This window comes from Melanostigma gelatinosum (genome assembly GCF_949748355.1).
Source record: "Melanostigma gelatinosum genome assembly, chromosome: 10".
NCBI classification, from domain to species: Eukaryota; Metazoa; Chordata; class Actinopteri; order Perciformes; family Zoarcidae; genus Melanostigma; species Melanostigma gelatinosum.
The window spans coordinates 3,703,612-3,726,883 of record NC_136643.1 but is presented as its reverse complement, the minus strand read 5'-3'; the positions used below and the strand labels follow the sequence as shown (position 1 = coordinate 3,726,883).

The 23,272-nt window shown below is 43.0% G+C and overlaps 1 protein-coding gene across 1 annotated transcript in view; it reads left to right on the top strand.

Moving 5' to 3' along the window:
• The window catches only part of LOC306783152 (inactive dipeptidyl peptidase 10-like), a gene marked incomplete at both ends in the record, with an annotated part of 162,919 nt that overhangs the window by 118,360 nt on the left and 21,287 nt on the right, over positions 1-23,272 (top strand). Inside the window, 4 exons of the mRNA XM_079276688.1 lie at positions 19,785-19,837; positions 20,203-20,284; positions 21,546-21,666; positions 23,072-23,226. Of these exons, the coding sequence (XP_079132814.1) occupies positions 19,785-19,837; positions 20,203-20,284; positions 21,546-21,666; positions 23,072-23,226 (411 nt within the window). The remainder of the gene's footprint in view (positions 1-19,784; positions 19,838-20,202; positions 20,285-21,545; positions 21,667-23,071; positions 23,227-23,272) is intronic.

The following is a 23,272-nucleotide window of genomic DNA, read 5'->3' as shown; positions in this document are numbered from 1 at the left end:
GTGTTTACTTCTGTTTGCGTCTTTGCAACGACTTTGTATGTAATCTAGTCGCACAAAACATTTGCATCATGTTTTGTGTGAACACACTGCTCTTATGTTTTTGGTTTGCAAAGGGGATAAAAATGACACCAACCTTCAAAACCCCTTAGAAGCAGAGTAGTCCCATGCATCCCACTTTGATGTATGGATAAATCCCAAACTTCAGATTTGAATTGTTGAATACACTTATTGTAAGTCGCTTTGGATAAAAGCGTCTGCTAAATGACTGTAATGTAATATGATGTAATGTAAAGAGGACTGCTGCCAATCACGGTTTAGCAACCGAGTTCTGGTTGCTAAACCGTGATTGGACGAACGCAGTTCAGAGAAGAGAATAAGGGAACTGATTTCCTGCTACATTTCTTTTACTGACTTTTAGAATACAGTACAAATTATTGTTGACTCAAAAGACTTGTTTTCCCATTCTTATCAGCCATAACAAGTTGAATATGTCCCTCAGTGATAAAAAAGTAAACAAATTAAAGTTAATGTATACCCTTTATTGGGATTCAATGGTTGGCAAAAAATAAATAAATCCCACCTCAATGTTGGCGTCATTGAGGATCAGCACTCTGAGCCCCATCAGTCCCAGCACGTCTTCCTCTAAAATGGCAATACCACAAAACAAACACTGAGCTTTGTGGCCCAGCCTCTGCAGGTTTGCTTCACCATTTAACATGATGTTTACAGAGTGTAGACGATGGGATGGAGGATTGTTTGTGCGTATTGAAGGAATGCGCTGAGACACGGTAATCAGGCCGATCAGCTCTGTATAGGCTGGTGCTCAACTGCTGATCCACAGCACTTTTCATTTCACTATTTCAGCATTTTCTATTGTTAGCAGATTCTGGTACAGAGGTGGAATAGTTTTTTTATCTGTTACTCAGGCAGATATAATTCAAATGACTGCAATGAATAATATGAGGCAGCATTTTGAAGAGAGGGAGCCAATTTCAAAACTTTCAATGTACAATACAAGCTCCTATCTAACTTTAAGAAGGAGTCTCATTCCATATGTCTGTCCGTCTGTCTGTCTGGACTCTTAAATGTCAGATCTTTGTCATCTAAAGCTCTACTAGTAAATGAGCTGATATCAGATCATCATATTGATTTATTTTGTCTTACTGAAACCTGGCTGAGTAATGATGAATATGTCAGCCTAAATGAATCAACTCCTCCAAGTCATATCAATACTCACATTCCTCGAGGCACCGGCCGAGGAGGTGGAGTAGCAGCCATCTTTGACTCCAGCCTATTATTACACCCTAAACCTAAACTAGACTATAACTCATTTGAAAGCTTGGTTCTTAGTCTTTCACACCCAACCTGGAAAACAATACAGCCAGTTATATTTGTGATAGTGTACCGAGCCCCGGGTCCGTATTCTGAATTTCTATCGGAATTTTTTCAGTTTTTATCAAGTCTAGTCCTTAAAACAGACAAAGTAATTATTGTAGGTGACTTTAATATTCATGTGGATGTCGAGAACAACAGCCTCAGTACTGCATTTATTTCATTATTAGATTCGATTGGTTTCTGTCAGAATGTACAGAAACCCACTCACTGTTTTAACTACACTCTCGACCTGGTTCTGACTTATGGCATTAACATAGACGATTTAATAGTCTATCCACAGAACCCTCTTCTGTCGGATCATTATCTAATAACTTTTGAATTCTTACTAACGGAGTGTACACCGTTAAGCAAGAGTTACTACACTAGATGTCTATCTGATGGTGCCGTAGCTGAATTTAAAGAAGCGATTCCGTCTGTATTTAACTCAATACCATGCTTCGATGTGACGGAGGACTACTGTGCTGGCTTTAGACCGACCCAGATTGATTATCTTGTCGACAGTGCTACAAGCTCACTGAGAAGGACACTAGAGTCTATTGCTCCTTTAAAAAAGAAGTTTATAAAACAAAGGAGATTCGCTCCATGGTATAACCCTGAAACCCGCAAATTAAAGCAAACATCGCGAAAACTTGAAAGAACATGGCGTTCCACTAACTTGGAACAATCTCGGTTACTCTGGCGAGACAGTCTGAAGACATATAAGAAGGCCCTCCGTAATGCCAGATCAGCTTATTACTCATTGTTAATAGAGAAAAATAAGAACAACCCCAGGTTCCTCTTCAGCACTGTAGCCAGGCTGACAGAGAGTCACAGCTCTGTTGTGCCGAGTATCCCTATAGACCTCAGTAGCAATGACTTTATGAACTTCTTTAATGATAAGATTATGATTATTAGAGAGAACATTAATAATCTCCTGCCCTCGACCGATCTTTCCACAAATAGAGTAACCTTAGAAACAGCTGTAAACCCTGATATATGTTTAGATGGCTTTACTCCCATCGACCTTGACAAACTGACTTCAACAATTTTTACGTCTAAACCGTCCACCTGTCTCTTAGACCCTATACCGACTAGGCTGCTTAAAGAAGTGCTACCATTAATTAGCACAACTTTATTAGATATCATCAACCTGTCTTTAGTAACAGGTCATGTACCACAGTCCTTTAAAGTAGCTGTGATTAAACCTCTTCTTAAGAAGCCCACTCTGGATCCAGAGGTGTTGGCCAACTATAGACCGATCTCGAACCTTCCCTTCCTCTCTAAGATCCTTGAGAAAGCAGTTGCAAATCAGTTGTGTGACTTTCTGTGTAACAATAGTTTATTTGAGGATTTTCAGTCAGGATTTAGAAAGCATCATAGCACAGAGACAGCTCTGGTAAAAATAACTAATGACCTTCTAATCGCATCAGACAAAGGACTCGTCTCTGTTCTTGTCCTGTTAGACCTTAGTGCTGCGTTCGACACTATAGACCACTACATCCTGTTGCAGAGACTGGAACATTATATTGGCATCAAAGGAACCGCACTGAACTGGTTTGGATCCTATTTATCGGATCGATCTCAGTTTGTTTATGTAAATGATGAAGCCTCAATGAGGACCAACGTCAGTTATGGAGTTCCACAAGGTTCTGTGCTTGGACCAATCTTGTTCACCTTATATATGCTTCCTTTAGGCAATATTATCAGAAAACACTCTATAACCTTTCATTGTTATGCAGATGATACTCAATTATATATATCGATCAAACCAGACGAAACCAACCAGCTTGCTAAACTGCAAGCGTGTCTTAAAGACATAAAAACCTGGATGACCTGCAACTTCCTGATGTTAAACTCAGACAAAACTGAAGTTATTCTACTAGGCCCAGAACACCTCCGAAATCAGTTATCGAATGATATAGTTTCTCTAGATGGCATTGCGCTGGCATCCAGCAGCACCGTCAAGAATCTTGGAGTTACCTTTGATCAGGATTTGTCTTTCAACTCTCAGATAAAACTTATTTCTAGGACTGCCTTTTTTCACCTACGTAATATTTCAAAAATCAGGCACATCCTATCTCAAAGCGATGCAGAGAAATTAGTTCATGCATTTGTTACCTCTAGACTAGATTACTGCAATTCCTTATTTTCAGGCTGCTCTAATAAGTCTCTTAAATCTCTCCAGCTGATCCAGAATGCTGCAGCTCGTGTACTAACAAGAACTAAGAGGAGAGATCATATTACTCCTGTATTAGCTTCTCTGCACTGGCTCCCTGTAAAATCTAGAATAGAATTTAAAATCCTTTTACTTACCTACAAAGCCCGAACTGGTCAGGCTCCATCATATCTTAAAGAGCTTATAGTACCATACTGCCCTACTAGAGAGTTGCGATCCAGTGATTCAGGGTTACTTGTGGTTCCTAGAGTCTTAAAAAGTAGGACGGGAGCCAGAGCCTTCAGTTATCAGGCTCCTCTTCTGTGGAACCAGCTTCCCGTTTCTGTCCGGGGGGCAGACACACTCACCACATTTAAGAGTAGGCTTAAGACTTTCCTCTTTGATAGTGCTTACAGTTAGGGCTGGCTCTGGCTTGCCTTGGACCGGCCCATGGACAAACTGGTATAGGCAAAAACTACAGGGGGACTTCCTACACTGAGCACCTCTCTCCTCCTCTTCTTCACCTCCGTCTGTATGCATTGATGTCCCATTAATGCTGATTACTAACTTTACTTCTTCCCTGGAGTATTTGTGCTTTCTCGCCTCACAGGATGACCGCAGTTTTATCTGGACACTGGTTCTTCAACCAGCCATGGCCCTGCTGACACCTACTACGATCTTCATTGTTAACATTATTAATCCTATTACCGACACCATTAATGCACAGTACTGATTATTAATCCTATTACCGGTACCATTAATGCACAGTACTCATTTTGTCTCTTCCCCGGAGTCCTTGTGCTTCCTCTCCTCACAGGTTTCCATGGAGCATGGTTTCATCTGGACCCTGGTCCTTCCTCCTACCATGGCCCTGCTGACTCCAACTGCTAATATCCCTTTTATTATTACTCACATTACTATTTCATACTACCGATACCATTAATGCACATTATTGACCTGCTTCTTCACCAGAGTCTCTGTGCTTTCTCGCCTCACAGGTTCCTGTGTATCCGGGTTTACCTGGACCAGGTGTTGCCTCCTGTCATGGCTGTGTCATACATTGAATGTGCTGTAATAACATTGAATGTGTTGTAATTCACTATCCTGTTCTACACATGACATCATTGCACGACTGTCCATCCTGGGAGAGGGATCCCTCCTCTATTGCTCTCCCACAGGTTTCTTCCTCTTTCCTCCCCGTTAAAGGGGTTTTTGGGGAGTTTTTCCTGTTCTGATGTGAGGGTCCCGGGACAAGAAGATGTCAAACGTGTACATATTGTAAAGCCCTCTGAGGCAAATTTGTAATTTGTGATTTTGGGCTATACAAAAATAAATTGAATTGAATTGAATTGAATTGTCCTTTGATTTTCTCAACACCCATTTATTCACACTTGGCAGATTAATTGCTCAGGACCCAAGGAATGAATGAATGAATGAATGAATGAATGAATGAATTTTATTTATATAGCGCTTTTCACAGACAGTACTATCACAAAGTGCTTAACAGAGCAGACATTTAAAAGCATAAAAAACACAATGTGACCCTACGGTCAATAAATTACATACACAGAGTGAATAAAAAATGTTAAAGAATAAAATTAAAATAAAATAAAAATGTAAAACAAATGTTAAGAGCAGGTCTATGACATGGGTTTACTTTTACACAAACGCCAGCCTAAACAGGTGGGTTTTGAGCTGGCTTTTAAAAGTATCCACAGTATCGGCGAGGCGTAGAGTTGCAGGCAGAGCATGCAGGCAGAGCAAGGAAGTACATAGTAGAGTGCGAGGATATATTTATTCATAGTACAATTTAAAATGAAAAATTTGTAGATATCCCACGTAACCAGGAGGCATAAAGCCCACAAAAGCCCACACAAGGTGGATGAGAGAGGAGGTGGATGGGTCCAACGTCCAGCAATCTTTCAGTCAGGAGACTGGTGTTTGATCCCCATGTGAAACGAGAAGCCACGTTGATTTATTTGTCATGTAAAGTTTGTTCTTTAGTAACAGCACTTCTGCAGGTATTCAAACGGTTTGAATGAGTTGTGTTGCCTAAACCTAACTAAGACGTGGAAATTGAAACGTGTTGCTGGACTGCTGGGATGCAACTTGTGTGCATTTTAAAGTTGAACCATTTCACTGAAAGAAAGAAACCTGTACTATCAACACACAGGATGGCCCCTTATACATTTATTCAGAGTAGAGCTTCTTTTCATCTGTCTAGGTGTCAAATTAAAGGTAGTTTCTGCCCTACCTCCAATGGCGTATCATGTTGAGAGGATGGCCCTTACAATCGCACCATAAATTAGTTGTGAGCTCAAAAGCACAAAACAGCTTTCTTGCAAGAAGTGTAAAAGTTATTGCTATTGGCACTAAAGGACCATGAATACCTGTATAAAATGTTGGGATATTACATCTGGACATCTTCCTCAAATACAATTAGTAAATGTTTCAATATTTAATCTGTTGAAATGTAAACAACCACCTCCAAGAGGCCACAGAATGCTATTCCGCTGTATTTATAGAGACAGTATTTGGATAGATACTACTTAGCTGCATCATATATCACATATCTGACATTGAATTAGCTTACTGTTTCCTGGCTGGAAGACAAATTGGAATATTCCAGATACTTATGAAGCAATTATTCATACACATGGCACATTTTGTAATTTACTAATGGGAACAAACTGCTTTGCCTTATAACTACTCATTTATTATGTTGAAAAGTTAACATTTACACAAGCTAATGTGAAAACATTCAAGTATATGTGTTTTGTTTCTGTGAATGTAACAATGTTTGTCTACAAAGGACAATGGTGGATACTTTACTTCAAGGTACAGGGTAAAAGCATTTCGTGGGATCTATTTCAAGAAATATTCTCAGTTACTTATTCTTCAAACCACGTAGGCGCTATTTACCACCAACATATTCTCAATGTCAAATACAGAGGCATGGTCAGTGGCCCTATGCTTTAAACTATGTATGTTAAACTACGTACCCCTCCAGTGCCAGTTTTAGACATGTCAGGGACGGTATTTCAAAATACGCTTGTTACTTGCATATCGTTTTTTCAAAATAAACTTCTCTCTTCACAGGAAGTTAGATTTAGGCAACAAAACTACATAACTAAGTAGTTTTAGAAAAATACTCTGGTTGATGTGACTGACTAACATCTCAATGACAAAATAAGTCAACGTTGACTTTTAGTTTCACATGGTACACAAACAGAGGTCTCCTTGGTGAGAGTCCTGTGTTTGTTTGATCAATCATTTACTGCCAGCGCATCCGCAGGTTACTCTCCCCTACTTAGCCTCTCTGTGACTAACTTTAAGTTGCTGATAGTCACCTACATTTGTCAACAAAACAAGTGCAACAAACCCTACAGAGCCACATCACTTTCGGCGTTGACGAGCCAGACACGGAGGATTGCGATTGCCGTGTTGATCGCAATCGTGTTGGGTCTAAAGCTAGAAAGTCTGTGGTGTGGTGTGGACTTGACCTGTTTGACGTTAATATGGAGTCTTCATTCCAGTGTTACAGCTGTTGAGGTTGCTGGCTTTAAATTGAACTTCTACTGTGATGGTCATTTCCTTGTTTGTTTGAAATGAGTGCATCAAGGACTGATTCGATGGTTGGCACATCGGAAATGGAGAAACGGACAAGATCTCTAACTGAAAAGGCTCTGGCAAGCAAAATCGAGACAGTACAGAAGAAACTCTGCCATTTGCTGTTGACCTGCAGCTCCATGTAGCCGCCGACACACAACACATTTAGACAAGATCCGCCTAATGGAACCGCTTACACCAGGGATCCAGTATATCTGGCATAGTCTGGACAACATATGATTCCTACCACCGTGGCCAGTCTCTTCATGAAAATGACGTAGGATGAGGTCCGAGATGTGAAGATCCTTCGCTATTATTGCAGGATGTTTGGACTCTTCGGGCATAAAATAAGATAATCCTTTATTAGTCCCTCAGTGGGGAAATTACAGGATTACAGCAGCATTGCTCACAAGTAAAAAATAAAGATAAAAATCAAGTAATATAATAAACTAAACAGTAAACAGTAAAACAGTAATAAAATAAGACAGTAAAGAAGAATATTAAATATACCAGTATATACAGAATATACAGACGGAATAAAAATATAAGATAAATACTTAAACGTATTGGGTATTGCACGGGATTGCACAGATTAGATATTGCACCAGGTGAATGAATTAAAGTGTTCAGAAGTGTTCAAAGTGTTCGTGTTCAAGTGTTCGTGTTCAAGTGTTAGTGGTCTACCGAGAGAGCAGTTTGTTGTGCAGCCTGACAGCAGCGGGTAGAAAGGACTTGCGGTACCTCTCCCTCAGACACTGGGGGTGAATCAGCCGGTGACTGAAGGAGCTGTGCAGAGCTGCCAGAGTGTCCTGCATGGGGTGGGAGGCGTGGCTCATCAGGGATGAGAGCTTCGCCATCATCCTCCTGTCTCCCACCACCTCCACAGTATCCAGTGGACACCCCAGCACGCTGCTGGCCTTCCTCACCAGTTTGTCCAGTCTCCTCCTGTCAGCTGCCGCGATGCTGCTGCTCCAGAAGACCACTCCATAGAAGATGGCTGATGCCACCACGGAGTCGAAGAAGGTCTTCAGGAGTGCTCCCTGCAACCCAAAATACCTCAGTCTCCTCAGCAGAAAGAGTCTGCTCTGTCCTTTTTTATAAAGAGCGTGAGCGTGGTCAGTCCAGTCCAGTTTATTATTCAAGTGAACACCCAGGTACTTATACGACTTCACGATCTCAATGTCCAGTCCCTGGATGCTCACCGGTGTCGGAGGAGGGCGTTTGCCCCGGCGGAAGTCCACCACCAGCTCCTTGGTCTTGCTGGAGTTGATGTGGAGGCGGTTCCGCTGGCACCATCCTAAAAAGTCCTGGTTTAGTTCCCTGTATTCTCTGTCATCATCGGCGGAGATGAGACCGACGATTGCAGAGTCGTCAGAGAACTTTTGCAGGTGGCAGTTGGCAGAGTTATGTTTGAAGTCCGAGGTGTAAATGGAGAAGAGGAATGGAGCCAGAACGGTTCCCTGTGGGGCCCCTGTGCTGCAGGACACCCGATCTGACTCACACTCTCGTATCCGCACATACTGTGGACGGTTGGTGAGGTAGTCCAGGATCCATGCAGTGAGGTGGTGGTCCACCCTGGTCTGCTCCAGCTTGTCCCTCAGAAGCAAAGGCTGGATGGTGTTGAAGGCACTGGAGAAGTCATAGAACATGACTCTCACAGTGCTTCCAGCCTTTTCCAGGTGAGAGAGGCATCTCTGCAGCAGGAAGATGACGGCGTCATCCACCCCGATGCCGGACTGGTAGGCGAACTGAAGTGGGTCCAGGGATGAACTCACCAGAGGGCGGAGATGGGTAAGGACCAGCCTCTCCAGGGTCTTCATCAGGTGGGATGTCAACGCCACCGGCCTGTAGCTGTTGAGGTCCTTGGGCCTCAGGTTCTTTGGTACCGGTACCACGCAGGATGTCTTCCATAGCTGTGTTACTTTCCACAGCCTCAATCTCAAGTTGAATATGTGCTCCGCTATCCCGCACAGCTGGTCTGCGCAGGATTTGAGGAGCCTTGAGCTGATGCCGTCTGGACCCGTGGCCTTCCTCGCCTTGATCCTCCTCAGTTCCTTCCTCACTTGGTTGAGGGACACGCTGGGGGGTGGGGGTAGGTTGCTGGTCGTAGAGTGCTGAGTATGAGAGGTGTGGAGGGGAGCCGAGTGCTGTGGGAAGGGGGGAGGTGGAGGGGGAGGGGGGGTAATAATCCACAGGGGATGCAGATGATGGGGGTTGCAGCAGCAGGGAGGTCTGGGTGGGGGGAGGGGTGGATGGCTGGTCAAATCTGTTAAAAAATAAGTTCAGCTCATTCACCCACTTTTGGTCCCCTCAGGCTGTTGGTTGGGCCCCTTGAACCCAGAAATCGCCTTGAGGCCCTTCCAGACCCCGACGGTGTTATTCTGCTGCAGCTGTTCCTCCATCCTCATCCTGTAGACATCTTTCCCCTCCCTGATCTTCATCCTCAGCTCCCTCTGCACAGTCCTCAGCTCCTTTTTGTTGCCAGATTTAAAAACCCTCTTCTTCTCCTTGAGGAGGGCCTTTATCTCCAGAGAGATCCAGGGTTTGCCATTTGAGAAACACTGTACAGTCCTGGTGGGTACGGTGTTCTTAACACAGAAGTTAATATAGTCCGTGATGCAGTCGGTGAGACCGTCGATGTCTTCCCCATGGGCATCACTGAATACCTCCCACACAGTTGTCTCAAAACAGTCCTTCAGAGCCTCCTCGGCTCCATCGGTCCATCGTCTAACTGCGGGTCACAGCTGGCTGTTTCCCATGATGATGGAGGGGAGGACGGGTGTGTAGCGTCTTCTCCTGGCGCGACGTTCCGCCCCCGCACGGCATCCCCGTTTCTTCCTCCTCAGCTCGCGGGGAACAGCGGGTCTCTCGTCGGGTAGCACCGCCGCGTCCCGGAATGCTAACAGCTGGTCCCTAGCGTAAACAACTGGACCATGGCTGCACGCTGGATCCCCAGACACGGAGGTGCAAATTGCAATAAACAGCAGATAGACCACGACAAGCTCGACGTGTCTAGCTGCCATAATGCACCGATTAAGAACGGTAGCTAGTATGAGAAAAAAGAAGCGAAAATAAGTAACAAAAATAACATAATATAAGAAAAAGCTAAGTAGTGAGCGGGAGCTACTGTAAAAGGCAGCCACTCGTGCGGCTGCCATACTAAGTCGTCCTCCAACTCTCAACTCACCATCTTCCAGTATTGGATTGAGTTTATATGTGTGGCTGTTTCTTTTTACACCTTCTCCCTTTCTCCCATTTTTTCTTCTGAGAACCTTCTCCTCTGACAGAATTGGATTATTTGTATTTCAGCTTCTCCGATCTCTCCCAATGAAAGATAACCACAATAGAGCTTGCTCTTGAAATCATGCATCTCCTTAACATGAGCATCTTCCTGTTGAGTTTCTTGTGACACAGACTGAGCAAGATGTGCAGTGATCTCCTTCTTCTTCCTGACACTGAAAAGTCGTCGCTCATGGCTACTTCAAAAGTGTGGCAACAAAAGATACATGTGCATTTTTGTTGTGGAATTTTGCAATATTTTCCTTTCAGCTGTTTCCTTTTTTTAGGATATTTACATTGCTTACTGCAGCACTGCGGTTGTATTCCAACATATTATACAAAATAATCACCATTCATCAGTGTACACAACCCTGGGAAAATCATTAACATTGCAGTGTTGTAAGCCAGGGTACCACCTATGAAGGAAAGATGAATTGTATAAAAAGATCTCAAAGGGATCTGTTGTGATTACAGAGAAACATACTTATGATACTGTTCGTTTCAGCATTCATATCAGATAAAATGGACCCTCAAGCTGAGTGGGAACGCATCATCAGATGTGATAAGCTGCTGCAGCTCTGCGTGATTATCATAAATATCATTGCACCTACTGTATATAGTGCGACAAAATTCTGCCTCAGGTTCTGTTGGGTGTCTTGAGGCTTGATGGTGCAGAAGTGTGATCAACAGAATCGCCTCTTCCTCGGATCAACTAATGCAAGTGAAACAATGAAAAAAACACTTTGACTGATTTATAGATGGTAAATTGATAGTTAATTCAACTTTATGTTTTTACTGGTAACACACTGGAATTATAATTGATAATGTTTACCCAAACATTGTGGTTCAGATAACCTTTAGTTAACTAAACCATATTGTGTTCGTGGTCGTGCATTTCACTTTTGTTCTGTGAGCTCATGTCGTCTCGGCAGTAAGGCTGTTTCTCAGAAAACATGTATTCAAAAACAAATTAGTAGTATATGAAGATAACATCTCGGAGACAGGCTTGCAGAAATGTGCTCAACCACAGTACATAAAGATGTAAGGCGTACAGTACAGACCCAACCAGGAGCCGCTGTAGAATGAAGAGAATGACTGCCACTGTTGCATCATGCTCCTAAAACCCACATCTAATTGTTGAATAATGAGGTTAACGACAGTCTTGTAAACTCAGCCGGCGGCACCTTGATAATTGAAGAACTTCTTGCATCAGTAGAGTTCTGAATCAGCTCTGAATTCTGTATTCTGCACAGTCCCACGGTGACGACATGTACTGGAAATCAAATTAATCATTGATTTATTTGAATGTAATTACGGCTCTCCGGCTCCCTTCTGACTGCAGAAGATACAGAAAAATGAGTTTACATACAGTACTTATTATGTTTACATTAGAGCGGTGTGGCGATGATATTGCAGTGATTTATGGTGATAATGATAAACAGAAGTACATTTTGTGATAATCCTCTTCATTGATCCTCAAACTAATGCAGATGAATGCATTCATGTGCTGACAAAGGGGATTAGCAGAGTTTGAAATCAACATTGAAATGGAAAATTTCTACTTAACAGTTCATTTAATTTGCTTCCCTCTATTATTTGATGCAACTCGTATCAATCCATGAATTCACTCTGCTGAAGTTCCCTCACTTCCTTCTGCCCCTCTGTAGGACTAGTGTTCCATGCTGACTGCAGTCTGGTAGAAACAAGTGCATAATACAGCAAATGAGGGGGAAAAAGGGGACATTTTGTGATTAACAAAGAGTTCAGTGTTGGTCACAGGGTGTAACTGCACCCTACACGCCCTTTTCTTCATACCTCCCCTTGGGTTCTGTTAGTAAAGAGACCGGCTGCTGTGACTTGGTTATGCTGCAGAAACCCCACGTGTCATTTATCACACCACAAACACATTGTTGTCCCCGTGTCTAATACCGGTGAAATTGCTTGTTCTACCTCCACTCTTTCGTGCACGTGTAATTCGATTGGCCGCGGGAACAATCTCGGTGTCGGCGAACTATGCAGGCTTGATAATGAGCTCTCTCTGTCTTTTGAGGTGCCGTCTCCTCCTGAGATGGACGTAGCAGGTGTGTTCATCATCCTAGTGACAGATTGAATCTATGGAGAGTGATGGCCTGCTGCTGCACCACTGTCTCCAGTTGTCTTATGAATTCATCATAATCAAGCAAAGATCTCCGCTGCACTGTACTGCTGCGTCAAAGCTTTCCATACAACTTATTCGGCTTCTCTTTTTTTTCCGCTCAGCAGCCTTCCGTGCAGAATATAAAGAGCACACAAGTCTCCTTTTTATTAATTTGGAAAAGCATGTTAATGCAGTTGTGGTTTGTAAATAAGCAAAGACTAATATTAATTAAGCATTCAGGAGAGTCGAGGATGAACCACATGCTTTGCCAATTAAAGATGTCACAACACGTCTCAGAACCACCTACAGACCGATCTCAGTTTAAAAGCTGCATTGTGTTGTATCTGTGTATCTGTGTACTTTGCTAGTCTGTAAAGCGCTCTGCGATAAACCTGAGCAGTGTTGATAAGTGCCTTCACCAGCAAGGACCATGCCACAGCAGTTTAATAAAATGAGGAGTGTACTACAGAATGTTGAGGATGGATGTCAGGAAGCAGATGATCGTGGAGGGCGAGGGAGTCGTTCATTCAGGCCAGTCCTGATGTATGAAGGCCACGGAGGAAGGGACTCCGGTCAGACCTGGCATCAACGCTGGTAATCTGATCACAAGTGGACACATCTAAGTAAAGGTGGAAATCAGTGGTGGGCCGTGCATTTTATACCTGGGCCTTCACTGCTGTCCTGCAGCTGAAACACAGCTACAGTTATTATTTGTTTCGTGTAAAAATGAAGCCAACACCTGTAGATCCACTAACTGCAGCGAGTGCGTCTCCTCTCTGCTCTGACTGCAGCTGGGACTACTGCGCGAGGCTGCTGTGAGAGTAGCCGCCTGTGAGTGCTTTTGGGCGGCGGAGGGGCTCACGGCAGCCCCCGCTGCTCGTTCACCACAGTGCAGAACGTACGTGCTTTAACGTCAGAGTCACAACACCAGAAAAGTCTCCAACAACACAAGAAAAAGTCGCTAGATTTGTCACGAGTAGCTTTTTACAAAAAAAGTCACCGTGAGGGTTTGGAAAGTCATCAGATTTAGCGAGAAAGTTGGCAACACTGGCAACGGCCAAATATGTCCCCAGAGCAACATTGGACGTAACAATAGTTCCTATCACATATAAAACCAAACAAAAATCCATCTTCATAAAAACAAGTTGTACAAATAATAATATACAAACAACCATATTGAAGCTACTGCAGATGTAAAAACAAATGCATTGAACTTACCAGAGCTGCTGTTCACTATTTAAAGACAGAGTCCATCCTTCTTTCTTTGGTAACAAAGAGTTTAATCTGACGGTTGTTCAGTACATCCGTGCGTTTTAGTTCCAGTAAGAAGTCCTTCTCCATTCATGGACGCCAGTGAAGACTGTCGAGCCTCCCCAGTTGTATTTCTTGAATACGTATTAATGCGTTTGAGGGCTGAAAATGTCCGCTCGGCCCGCCACTGGGTTAAATGCACCCAAGACAAATAGAATAGAGTAGAATAGATTCGAAAATAAAATAATATTTCCAGTTTGCATATGTATATCAAAGTCATCTCAATCCAATCATCACTAAAGCATATGTCATGCAAGAGAGCCAATAAAAACAATCAAAGTTGTCATAGTGACATTTAAGGTGTCACAGTTCGTACATTGAACAACGGGCAAGAAAACATTCCACCTTAAAAGTTGCCGTAGCTGCCGGTAGCCTTTGAGTGCCACGGTGACTCAAAACGTAAAACGGTTAAAAACAACAAGGGTTTGGGTCTTTGCAAACAGATATGACGTATGCGTCTATTTGCATATAGAGATATGCAATGTGGGATCCGATCACAGGTGGTGAGACGCACTCTAATGCCAGGTGTGAACTGGGCCTCAGTGTGGGGGATCTGTCTCTGGAGAGGAGGCACCTGAGACAGATACAGGCCTGGAGAAGGAGAGATGGGAGAGGTATGCATTGCATGGGACTGAATAAGAGGGGATGAAAGGAGGGAAGAGAGGGACATGAATATCAATAGGCATGAACAGAGGGGGGGATGGGGTCGGAGATGAGGGGGAGGGGAAGTGAGCAAACGGGCAGGATAGGTTGACCAGGTATATAAGAAGTGGACGTAGTCACTGCGACATCACTCATTGGTTTGTGGACCGCCGTTTTGAAGCCTCGAGTTTGACATTTTGGTCGTCGCCAGCTTGTTTTTTTGCAACCAGATGCGACACGAGAGGATGGAGGGTGGAGCTAAGTACGACCAAACTCTGAATAAGACATTTACAAGCAACGGAAATGTTCCATCTTCCAACTTTAATGAAGTGAAAACACAGTGAAATTATTAAAGTTGTAATCATTTCAACGCCGTGGTAGTTGGTAGTGAAATCATGAGGTAGCCCCGCCCTTAAGCGTGAGCTGCTTTTTGGTGTATTTGACTCTAAGGCTACATCCACGCTAATGTTTTCATTTTAAAACAAAACCACACAGGCGTTTCAGTATCGTTTTCTAAATGATCTACGTCCATACTAGCAAGCCTGAAAACGAATATCACCTCACTATTCACGTACCCTGGGCATTCGGGTGGGTGCCTTTGTAAACAGGAAGTAGATTGGTTGCTTGGATCGTGTTGGATACTTAAGATCTTACTCTAAAATCTTCCTGTTTTTAAACTCAAACAGACAAATTTCGTGGAAAGTTTTATTTTTCAGACTTAGTTACAATGCTGCAGCTCTTGCTCTATTTCTCTCTTTCACACATCAAATTTACTTTAAAATCAACACTTACACAGGTTTACTAGAATATGGGTCCATAAATGTGGTCAACACGTCTCTCACTCATTTCCTCTCGGTTTCATTGTTGTCTGTTCTCACTCGTAGCTCTGCTGGTGGCTGACGTTTCTGGCGTACTGGAGAGAAATTCATGTTTTGTTCCTTTATAGTTTGTGTCTGTGGACTTCACAATAGTTGTGCAGAACAAAATAAGCATTAATAAGAAAAGGAAAGTTCTCCGTTTTGTGTCCGTCCTCCTCAAAGCCGCTAACCGTGACTTCAGACGGCCGCTCCATAGGTCTGATAACGCCGCTCACTGATCGCTCCATTAACAGCTGCTTCCTCCGCAAAAATGCAGAATTGAACTGAACAGCTGCTAGTGAAGACAACAAGGTCAGCAACGCCTGGAATCAGTTCTCCATGTTGAATTAACCTGGCAGTTGATCAGTAATCAAGGCTGTTCTTTGTGAATTTCCGGGAAAGGGTCACGTGACAGGAGTGTGACAAATCAAGGAAGGACACGTCGTGACTGCTAAGAACCAATCAAGTAGCGAACGCATCTACGTCATTGTTTCCAAACGTATGCGTTTACATTGTCCACACGAAGAGGCAACTCCGAAGTTTTCAAACTCCTCCATTTTCGGTGCTTGAAAACTCCGGCGTAGTGTGGACGCTCAGTGTAAACGTAGCCAAACATATGCGTTCTCAAATGGAAACGTAGTAGTGTGGACATGGCCTAACTAGGACCATAATTCAGCTCAGGTTAGAAAGATTTATTAATCAGCAGTGGGGAAACTCATTTGCTACCAAATCAACTCATACAGACAACAAACAAACAACAGACATAGTTTTCACAGCACACAACAAACAGAAAACACAGTACAATGAATACATAACACCATAAAAAGCCCTTTGATGAACAGCACAAGGATGCTACATCTAAAAACCACATCTTAAACCGGACCGCTGCTGGAACTAAAGACCTTCTGAGTCGTTTAGTAGAACACTGAGGCATCTTAGTCGCTCACTGAATGAGCCTCTGAGTCCATTCAAATCACAGTGCAATGAGTGACCTTCAAAATACACAACGGTTATCATCTCTGCCCTTGTTCTCTTTTTCTCCAGTGACCTCCAGTCTGGGGTAAGGCCAATCACTGTGCCAGCCTTTCTGATCATCTTGTTGATCCTGTTTTTATCATCCCAGCAGAGCGCAGCATAGAGGATGCTAGCTAAGATTCCTTGATAAAAAATGTGAGAAAGAGGATTATTTTCTCACAGACTTCGATACAGTCTGACTTATTTTTAGCAACCAGAGGAGTTTCCCCTTTCAGGCCATTAGAGAGAATGCTGGTTCAAGGCACTTCAGCATCGGCTTCACTTGTCAGACCTGGAGGTAGCCGTCGGTTTTATTACTGCTGTTCGAACGGTATTACTGACACTACAACACAGAGCAGGGAACGTATTTTAAAACATGGTTTAGAAGTGCAGCTTTTAAATGTATACTCTTGCCTCCCTGATACAGCAGGGAGTTGCTGTGTGGTTATTATCTTCACCCCACAACACACTGCTCTTCTGTCTGCATTTATTGCGCTTGTTCCAAATGTCACTGCACTCCTCCAAAGTCTGCACAGACTGCCATCTGAAACAAATGTCCATGCACCCACTTGTCTATTTGAACATTTCCCTCCAGTCCACCGTCTCAACTTTCCAACACCGCTAAGCTTTGTGTTTCCATCACCGATTCTCAGAATTTGTTTCAACAGTCAGACAACGACACCAGCGTGAGGATGACTCAGATGTGAGGAAAGCACAAAGTACGGGTCAGCCTGTGGTATCTTAATTGAAATGTGGCAAGCACCACCCATGTTATAATACTAGGAAATATTTAAAAGTGCCGCAGAACCCCGGTGGTCCGAGAACACAGACACACGCTACAGTCAAACTGCCTGCTGCCTGTTACGCTCTCCGACGTCTCCAAACATCCACGCCTCTTAGCTTGTAACCCGTCGCTGACAGCTTTATCGAGGAGTCATCACAGAGCTGTCACCTACGAGGGCTGGCTGCTGAGTGATGTTGACGTCTTTTTTTTTTTTGAGAAGGGAGAAGAAGAGCAGTCAAGTAACAATATAAAATATCATTTTTCCTTCCGGGAGGATTATCTTTGTTAATTTGGAAGCCCAAATTAGGAGTGAAGGACGGGTGGCTGGTAGATTGTCCAAGGCAGATTCCATTCTATGTCAGGGACAATGAATGAACGAATTCTGAAACGACAGCTTTGGGTGGATATTCTCTGGTCATTTCATCGCACACGCAGGGGAAAGTAGTAGAAGAGAGAAGATGGTTGTGTATGTATGTAGCCCTGCAGGATGGAATTTAACAAGTAATATGTGAATTTACAGGTCGTTGCAATAGAATCTAGGATTAACCTTAATGTGAAATTATTTACTTTAAACAAATCAAAATGAAGTTGCTATCCGGTTCATTCCAGCTCCACTTTTATTTTCTGACAAGTTTTAGAAAATTAATGTTGGAAAATATAGGGAGAGGTCACTTCCTATATAACCATGAGTAGGGCTCCCTCTCAATACACTCAACACAACTAGCTCCGATCGTAGCGCTCTTAGCGGCGAACAATATACTTAGCTGCCTGTTGAAGAGTTACAGCAGTTGTTTCGGCTCTGCACCGGTATGACGGTGTGTGAAAATGTAATATCATACGTGAAATTAAAACCGGTATACCGCCCAGCAGTACCTGAGTCCAGCTGGCTACTTCATGATATTTTTCATTCGAATTAAAATGTTTTGATTAACAGGTTGCGATTTGCTATTTTTGCAGATTTTACAACCACACTTAGCTTCAAAACAATGTGAGCATGATGATAGAGACACGTGTCCGTCTGTCCGTACCACATGCTCCATGTGACCGTGTCTGCACGTGTCCGTCTGTCCGTACCACATGCTCCATGTGACCGTGTCTGCACGTGTCCGTCTGCCCGTACCACATGCTCCATGTGACCGTGTCTGCACGTGTCCGTCTGCCCGTACCACATGCTCCATGTGACCGTGTCTGCACGTGTCCGTCTGCCCGTACCACATGCTCCATGTGAACGTGTCTGAGAGGATGCATCCTGCAGAGTTAAAGATTGATGAGGGGACTTTCTCATTTGATGGTCTACTTAAGAAAAGACAGCAACTTGACAGTTGCGCCGGAAAAAGCTCTGCATTTCCATATAGACCACACAGACGTTTATTAGCTAGTTGTGAACATAGACACATACATTTGCTGATGCATTTGGACACATCCTCAGTGATGTTGCTGGAATCATCGAGTGTTTCGGGTGTTTCAACATCATACACCCTCCTCCAGGTCGCTGGACCCCAGCTTGTGTCCAGATGGCTCGCTATACTCTGACTCCTTGGCTCTCCTCTTTTGAGCCACGGCCATCTTGAGGCCCTCTCTGCCGCTTCAGTGGTAGTGCGGATGGCTCTCCTCTTCCTCTCCCCCACAATACCAAACTGCTGTGAGCTCTGGCCAATGAATGAACAAAAAAAATATCTTCTCTTTCTTTACATTGTGCTCCTTACTGCCATCTCTCAGACACATTGCAAACACACGCTAAAACTGGCAATGTTGTCAAAGTAGCAAGAGGAAAATGTAGCTATGCCTCAGCAACATTGTCATCTCACACTTCAAAATGTATATTTTACCAGTGAGAAATCATGCAAACTAATGTCAGTTGTTTTAAAATATAAAATATATTGAAATGGAACTGACTGCAGAAATATATATATGAATACATTTTTTTCCACATCATTTATTTTGTCACGTTTGGTTTTTCTTTCAACATGAATTTTCATTCTTTCATCATTACTGCCCATAGGTGTGAAGTATATAAGAAAAAGGAATAAAGTGTCAACATGATCAAATATTTTTTCTATTTTCTTCGGATCATTGGACAAACATGAGCAATATGTGACTCAAAGCCATGATAGACAATTATTGTATGGCGAAATGTCAGGTTTTAGTGGCAGATGCAGGGGCAGAGGTCAACCATGATGAGATCCAATCACTGTGTGAAATGCAGCACTCTCACTCTTTTTTATGTCATTTTAACAGCAGGGCACAGTGGAGCATTGTCCTCCCTTCACTCTTACTTCCTCTAAAATCAAAATCCGTGCTGTGTTATTGTTATAACTGTCCAATTAAATACAGAGAGCCTCATTCTGCACAAGTACAGAGCGGCGATGTGGGAAAAAGAAGTGAAAAGAACACAAAGCTGGCTGAGGAAAAGCTGGTGTGCCAAAACACACCATCACAAAGAACATGATCACAAAATGCTCTCAGAATGTTTTTTTGTATTATTTTGAGAGAATATCTATTCTGGTTACTAATCTACTTTATTAGTCATCATTATCCAAAGTATTTCCTCTCATTAATGAGGATGTACAAAGTTCAGATCATGGGAATATTGAAAATGTTTTTCTTGTCATTGGGTTTTAGATCTTCCAGCACTCTGTCTTGGCCTCGTACCTGATCTACAACCTGTATACAAGGTGAGCAAACAGAGAGTTACAGCTCATCAACACACAGCTAGCGTGGTAATATTACTTCCTTTTCATACATCAGTGACACGAGCTACAGTTAACATGTCTTCGTATTGTCTTTTATTTGAAGTCACATAACGACAAAGTGTTCTGACGAGATCAATAACAGTCGAGAACAATAAATCCCTTTTGATGAGTCTGTGTAAACTTCAGTCCAAGTTTTTAATCACTTAAGATGCCACACATCATTCGCCTCAACATTATTTGAGGCTTTGGAATCTGTGCATTTGCAGTGTTTGTATCTGAACGTATGTGGAGCTCTGCTGGTCTGCTGTGTAATACTCCACGTGTCATTTGATCCGTTCCTTCATCAGAGAGGTGCGGGAGCTGAACCCTCCGGAGGTGTCCGATTCAGTCCTCCAGTTTGCCTCGTGGGGCGTTCACGGCCAGCAGCTGGTGAGTTTACGGGCCGAACAACGGCAACGCAGTCTAACAGCAATGACGCGTCCATCATTCACACATTTAATACTGGAGCAAAGATAGTTCAAAGGAATTAGATGTTTGGAATAAAACATTTTCTCTTGATTACCCAAGCAAGTCCGTAAACAACAACATAATAACCTCAATGCATCTCAACACCTACTGAGTTCTAATTTACTTCCAACAAGGAAATCCAAAGTGCAGATCTGCGTCTCTTCCCAAACAATGCAGGCACAGTTCATACTGACCCACAATCCTCCTTGTCTCAACAAGTGTAATGTGTGACATATTCATACAAGAACTCACTCAGCGATAAATATCAGTAAGCATGCATTATACAGCTGCAGTCTAAATGGGAATGCATAAATGATCCAGGAAAATGCTTGACTAATATGAAATGTGAACTAATAGCTGAAGCGTTTCAGGATCTTTTGGGATATTTAGCCCCATTGTTCATTTGAAGACTTGTGTGTTTAATCTCAGCACCATTGTGGAGCTGAGACGATTAGCTGATTCATCGATTAGACGATGGGCATAAATGTAATCAGCAACTATTTTAATTCATGTCATTTGCCATTTTCAAGCAGAAATGTCAATATTCTATGTATATCTTTGTGTTTTGGACTGTTTGTTGTGTAATTTGTGCTGTTTTATTGACCAGCCAGTGAATCCAATTATTGAGAAAACAATAAGCTGATTGAAAAAACCTTGCTGCATGCAGAAAGGTGAAAAGGATGTTATTAATACCGTGTGACATATAATTCATTGCACTCATAGAATCCTACCTGCTCTCAGGTAAACACTCGTCAAATTCTATTTTTGACTCGAGAGGAAACACGAACACCCTCAAAACCCAACCAGTAACAGGTAGCTAATCGAGCTGTTGCTGGAAGACATCTTGTTTTGCGACCAAAGCTCCAAACGCCTCCACCGTGCAGGTCATTATGCACCGAATAATCACTCCGTTACTCGCTCCAGAGCAGACAGGGAAAGTAATTAAGCATTCGACAGCATATTTATCTGGTTTCCTGTGTTTCTACCTGCCCTCGGTTGGAACCTGAAGCCCTGCAGCGGTGCGTCACACCGCTAACGACAAAGTGTCATTACTCAGCAGCTCTCCTGCATATTTGTCTGAGTTATCACTGGAGATGATACGCTCAGCGAATGTGGGATCGGTTCACCAGGTTGTCTTTTTGTTCTGCAAATGCAAAATATAAATTGTCTCTTTGTTCCACAGATATATATATTTGAAAACAACATTTACTACCAAACGGATGTTCAGAGCAGCTCGTGGAGGCTCACGTCTTCTGGACAGGAGGGAGTCATCTTCAACGGCATCACGGACTGGCTGTATGAGGGTAAGAGAGAGAGCGCTGAGTCATAAAAGCCTGGCTAAATAACTAACTTGAAGGACAGATAGAAGAATACAGATGCTACCTCTAGAATCTGGCACTTTGGACTCAGAATAGGAAAAGAACAATGATGATGTTTGTGAGTGTGTGCACGGCGTTTGGCAACGAAAGTACGACGGAGTGTAATAGCTCGTCAAGCTAAGTGAGGGCATTAACTAGCAAATAATGCAAATGCAACCTAAATAAAGTGACTTTCAAGACTTTTGGACGCTACAAACAGTCAGAGGTAGTCAACACGAAGAACAGCTTGCAGCCACAGACACCGCAGGTTCACTGGTGACTCTCAGACCAATGTGTCTGTGGTCACTCGTGGTGACGGCAGCTGTTAAAAAAACCATGACAGAACATGTAGGTATCAGTTTTAAATACATACTTATCTGTGTTTATCATCCATGCCAACTATTTATGTAGGTTTCTACGAGCAACTCGAGGCGTACTCGGCTGAAAGTTACCAGTTAACTCGCTCACTCGCTAAACTGAAACACCTGTTGATCTGAAACGGTTGTGATCCTGTCTGGACTCTGGAGAACTTAAGTTGGCTGTTGGAATATTGATTCTGACAAACAAACATGCACCAACCAGTGGGATTAAACTCTTTGTCAGCAAAGAAAGGAGGATGGAGTTTGTCTGTAATTGAACAGCATTTGGTAAATCAACTGCGTTTGTTTTTTTACATCTAATATCTGAATGGCCCTCGAGTGTGGAGCAGAATGCGTGTTCCGCTGCAGGTCTGCTGGATTGATTTGTTGCTTTGTTGTCATATGAATATATGTGACTGGTTCTTGTGAGTTTGTTGTTGTCATTGTGTTAATTATATTGATTTGGACTACATGCATTGTCCGTTAATTACGAAGCATCCCGTCATGTGTGGAGTTATTGTCCGGACAATTGAATCTGTTTGGGGTTTTCCTTTCTTTTACAAAGCAACAATGATGGTCTGGAGAAATGTGGATTGTGTGGCGATTGCTTTAGCCTGTTTGAATCAGTAGGAAGAGCTAAACTCTGCGTGGAGAGTTCGTAGCTTGTTTGCTGTTGTTGTTTTCCCGTGAAGCTAACTCAGCTGTTTTTTTGTTTTTGTTTTTTTTACTCTGAACTGGGCCCTGGACAGAATAACCCAGATGAAAAGCCTAGTAAGGATCAACAAATTGAGAGTCATTAAACTGTCAGTATATATGCTGTATTATGCTAAAATGTGTCATTTTGTGGTCAGAAAAGGTTGAAAAACACTGATACAGAATGACTTGATATTAAAAAGAGGAGCGCAGACTAACTTTTGCGATCAATAAGCAGGCGGACTGAGCCCCTCTCTCCTGGCTCAGAGGGTCTGATCTGTCTTCTCTTGGTGTTCCAGAGGAGGTGTTGCACACGCAAGTGGCCCACTGGTGGTCACCTGACAGCTCCAGACTGGCCTATCTCAGCATCAATGATTCCCTGGTTCCCAACATGCTCCTGCCCCGGCTGACAGGCTCTCTGTACCCCAGGGGGAAGGAGTACCCTTATCCAAAGGTAACACTTAGAGCACTAGAAGTCTCATCTATTTCCAGAGTTTAAA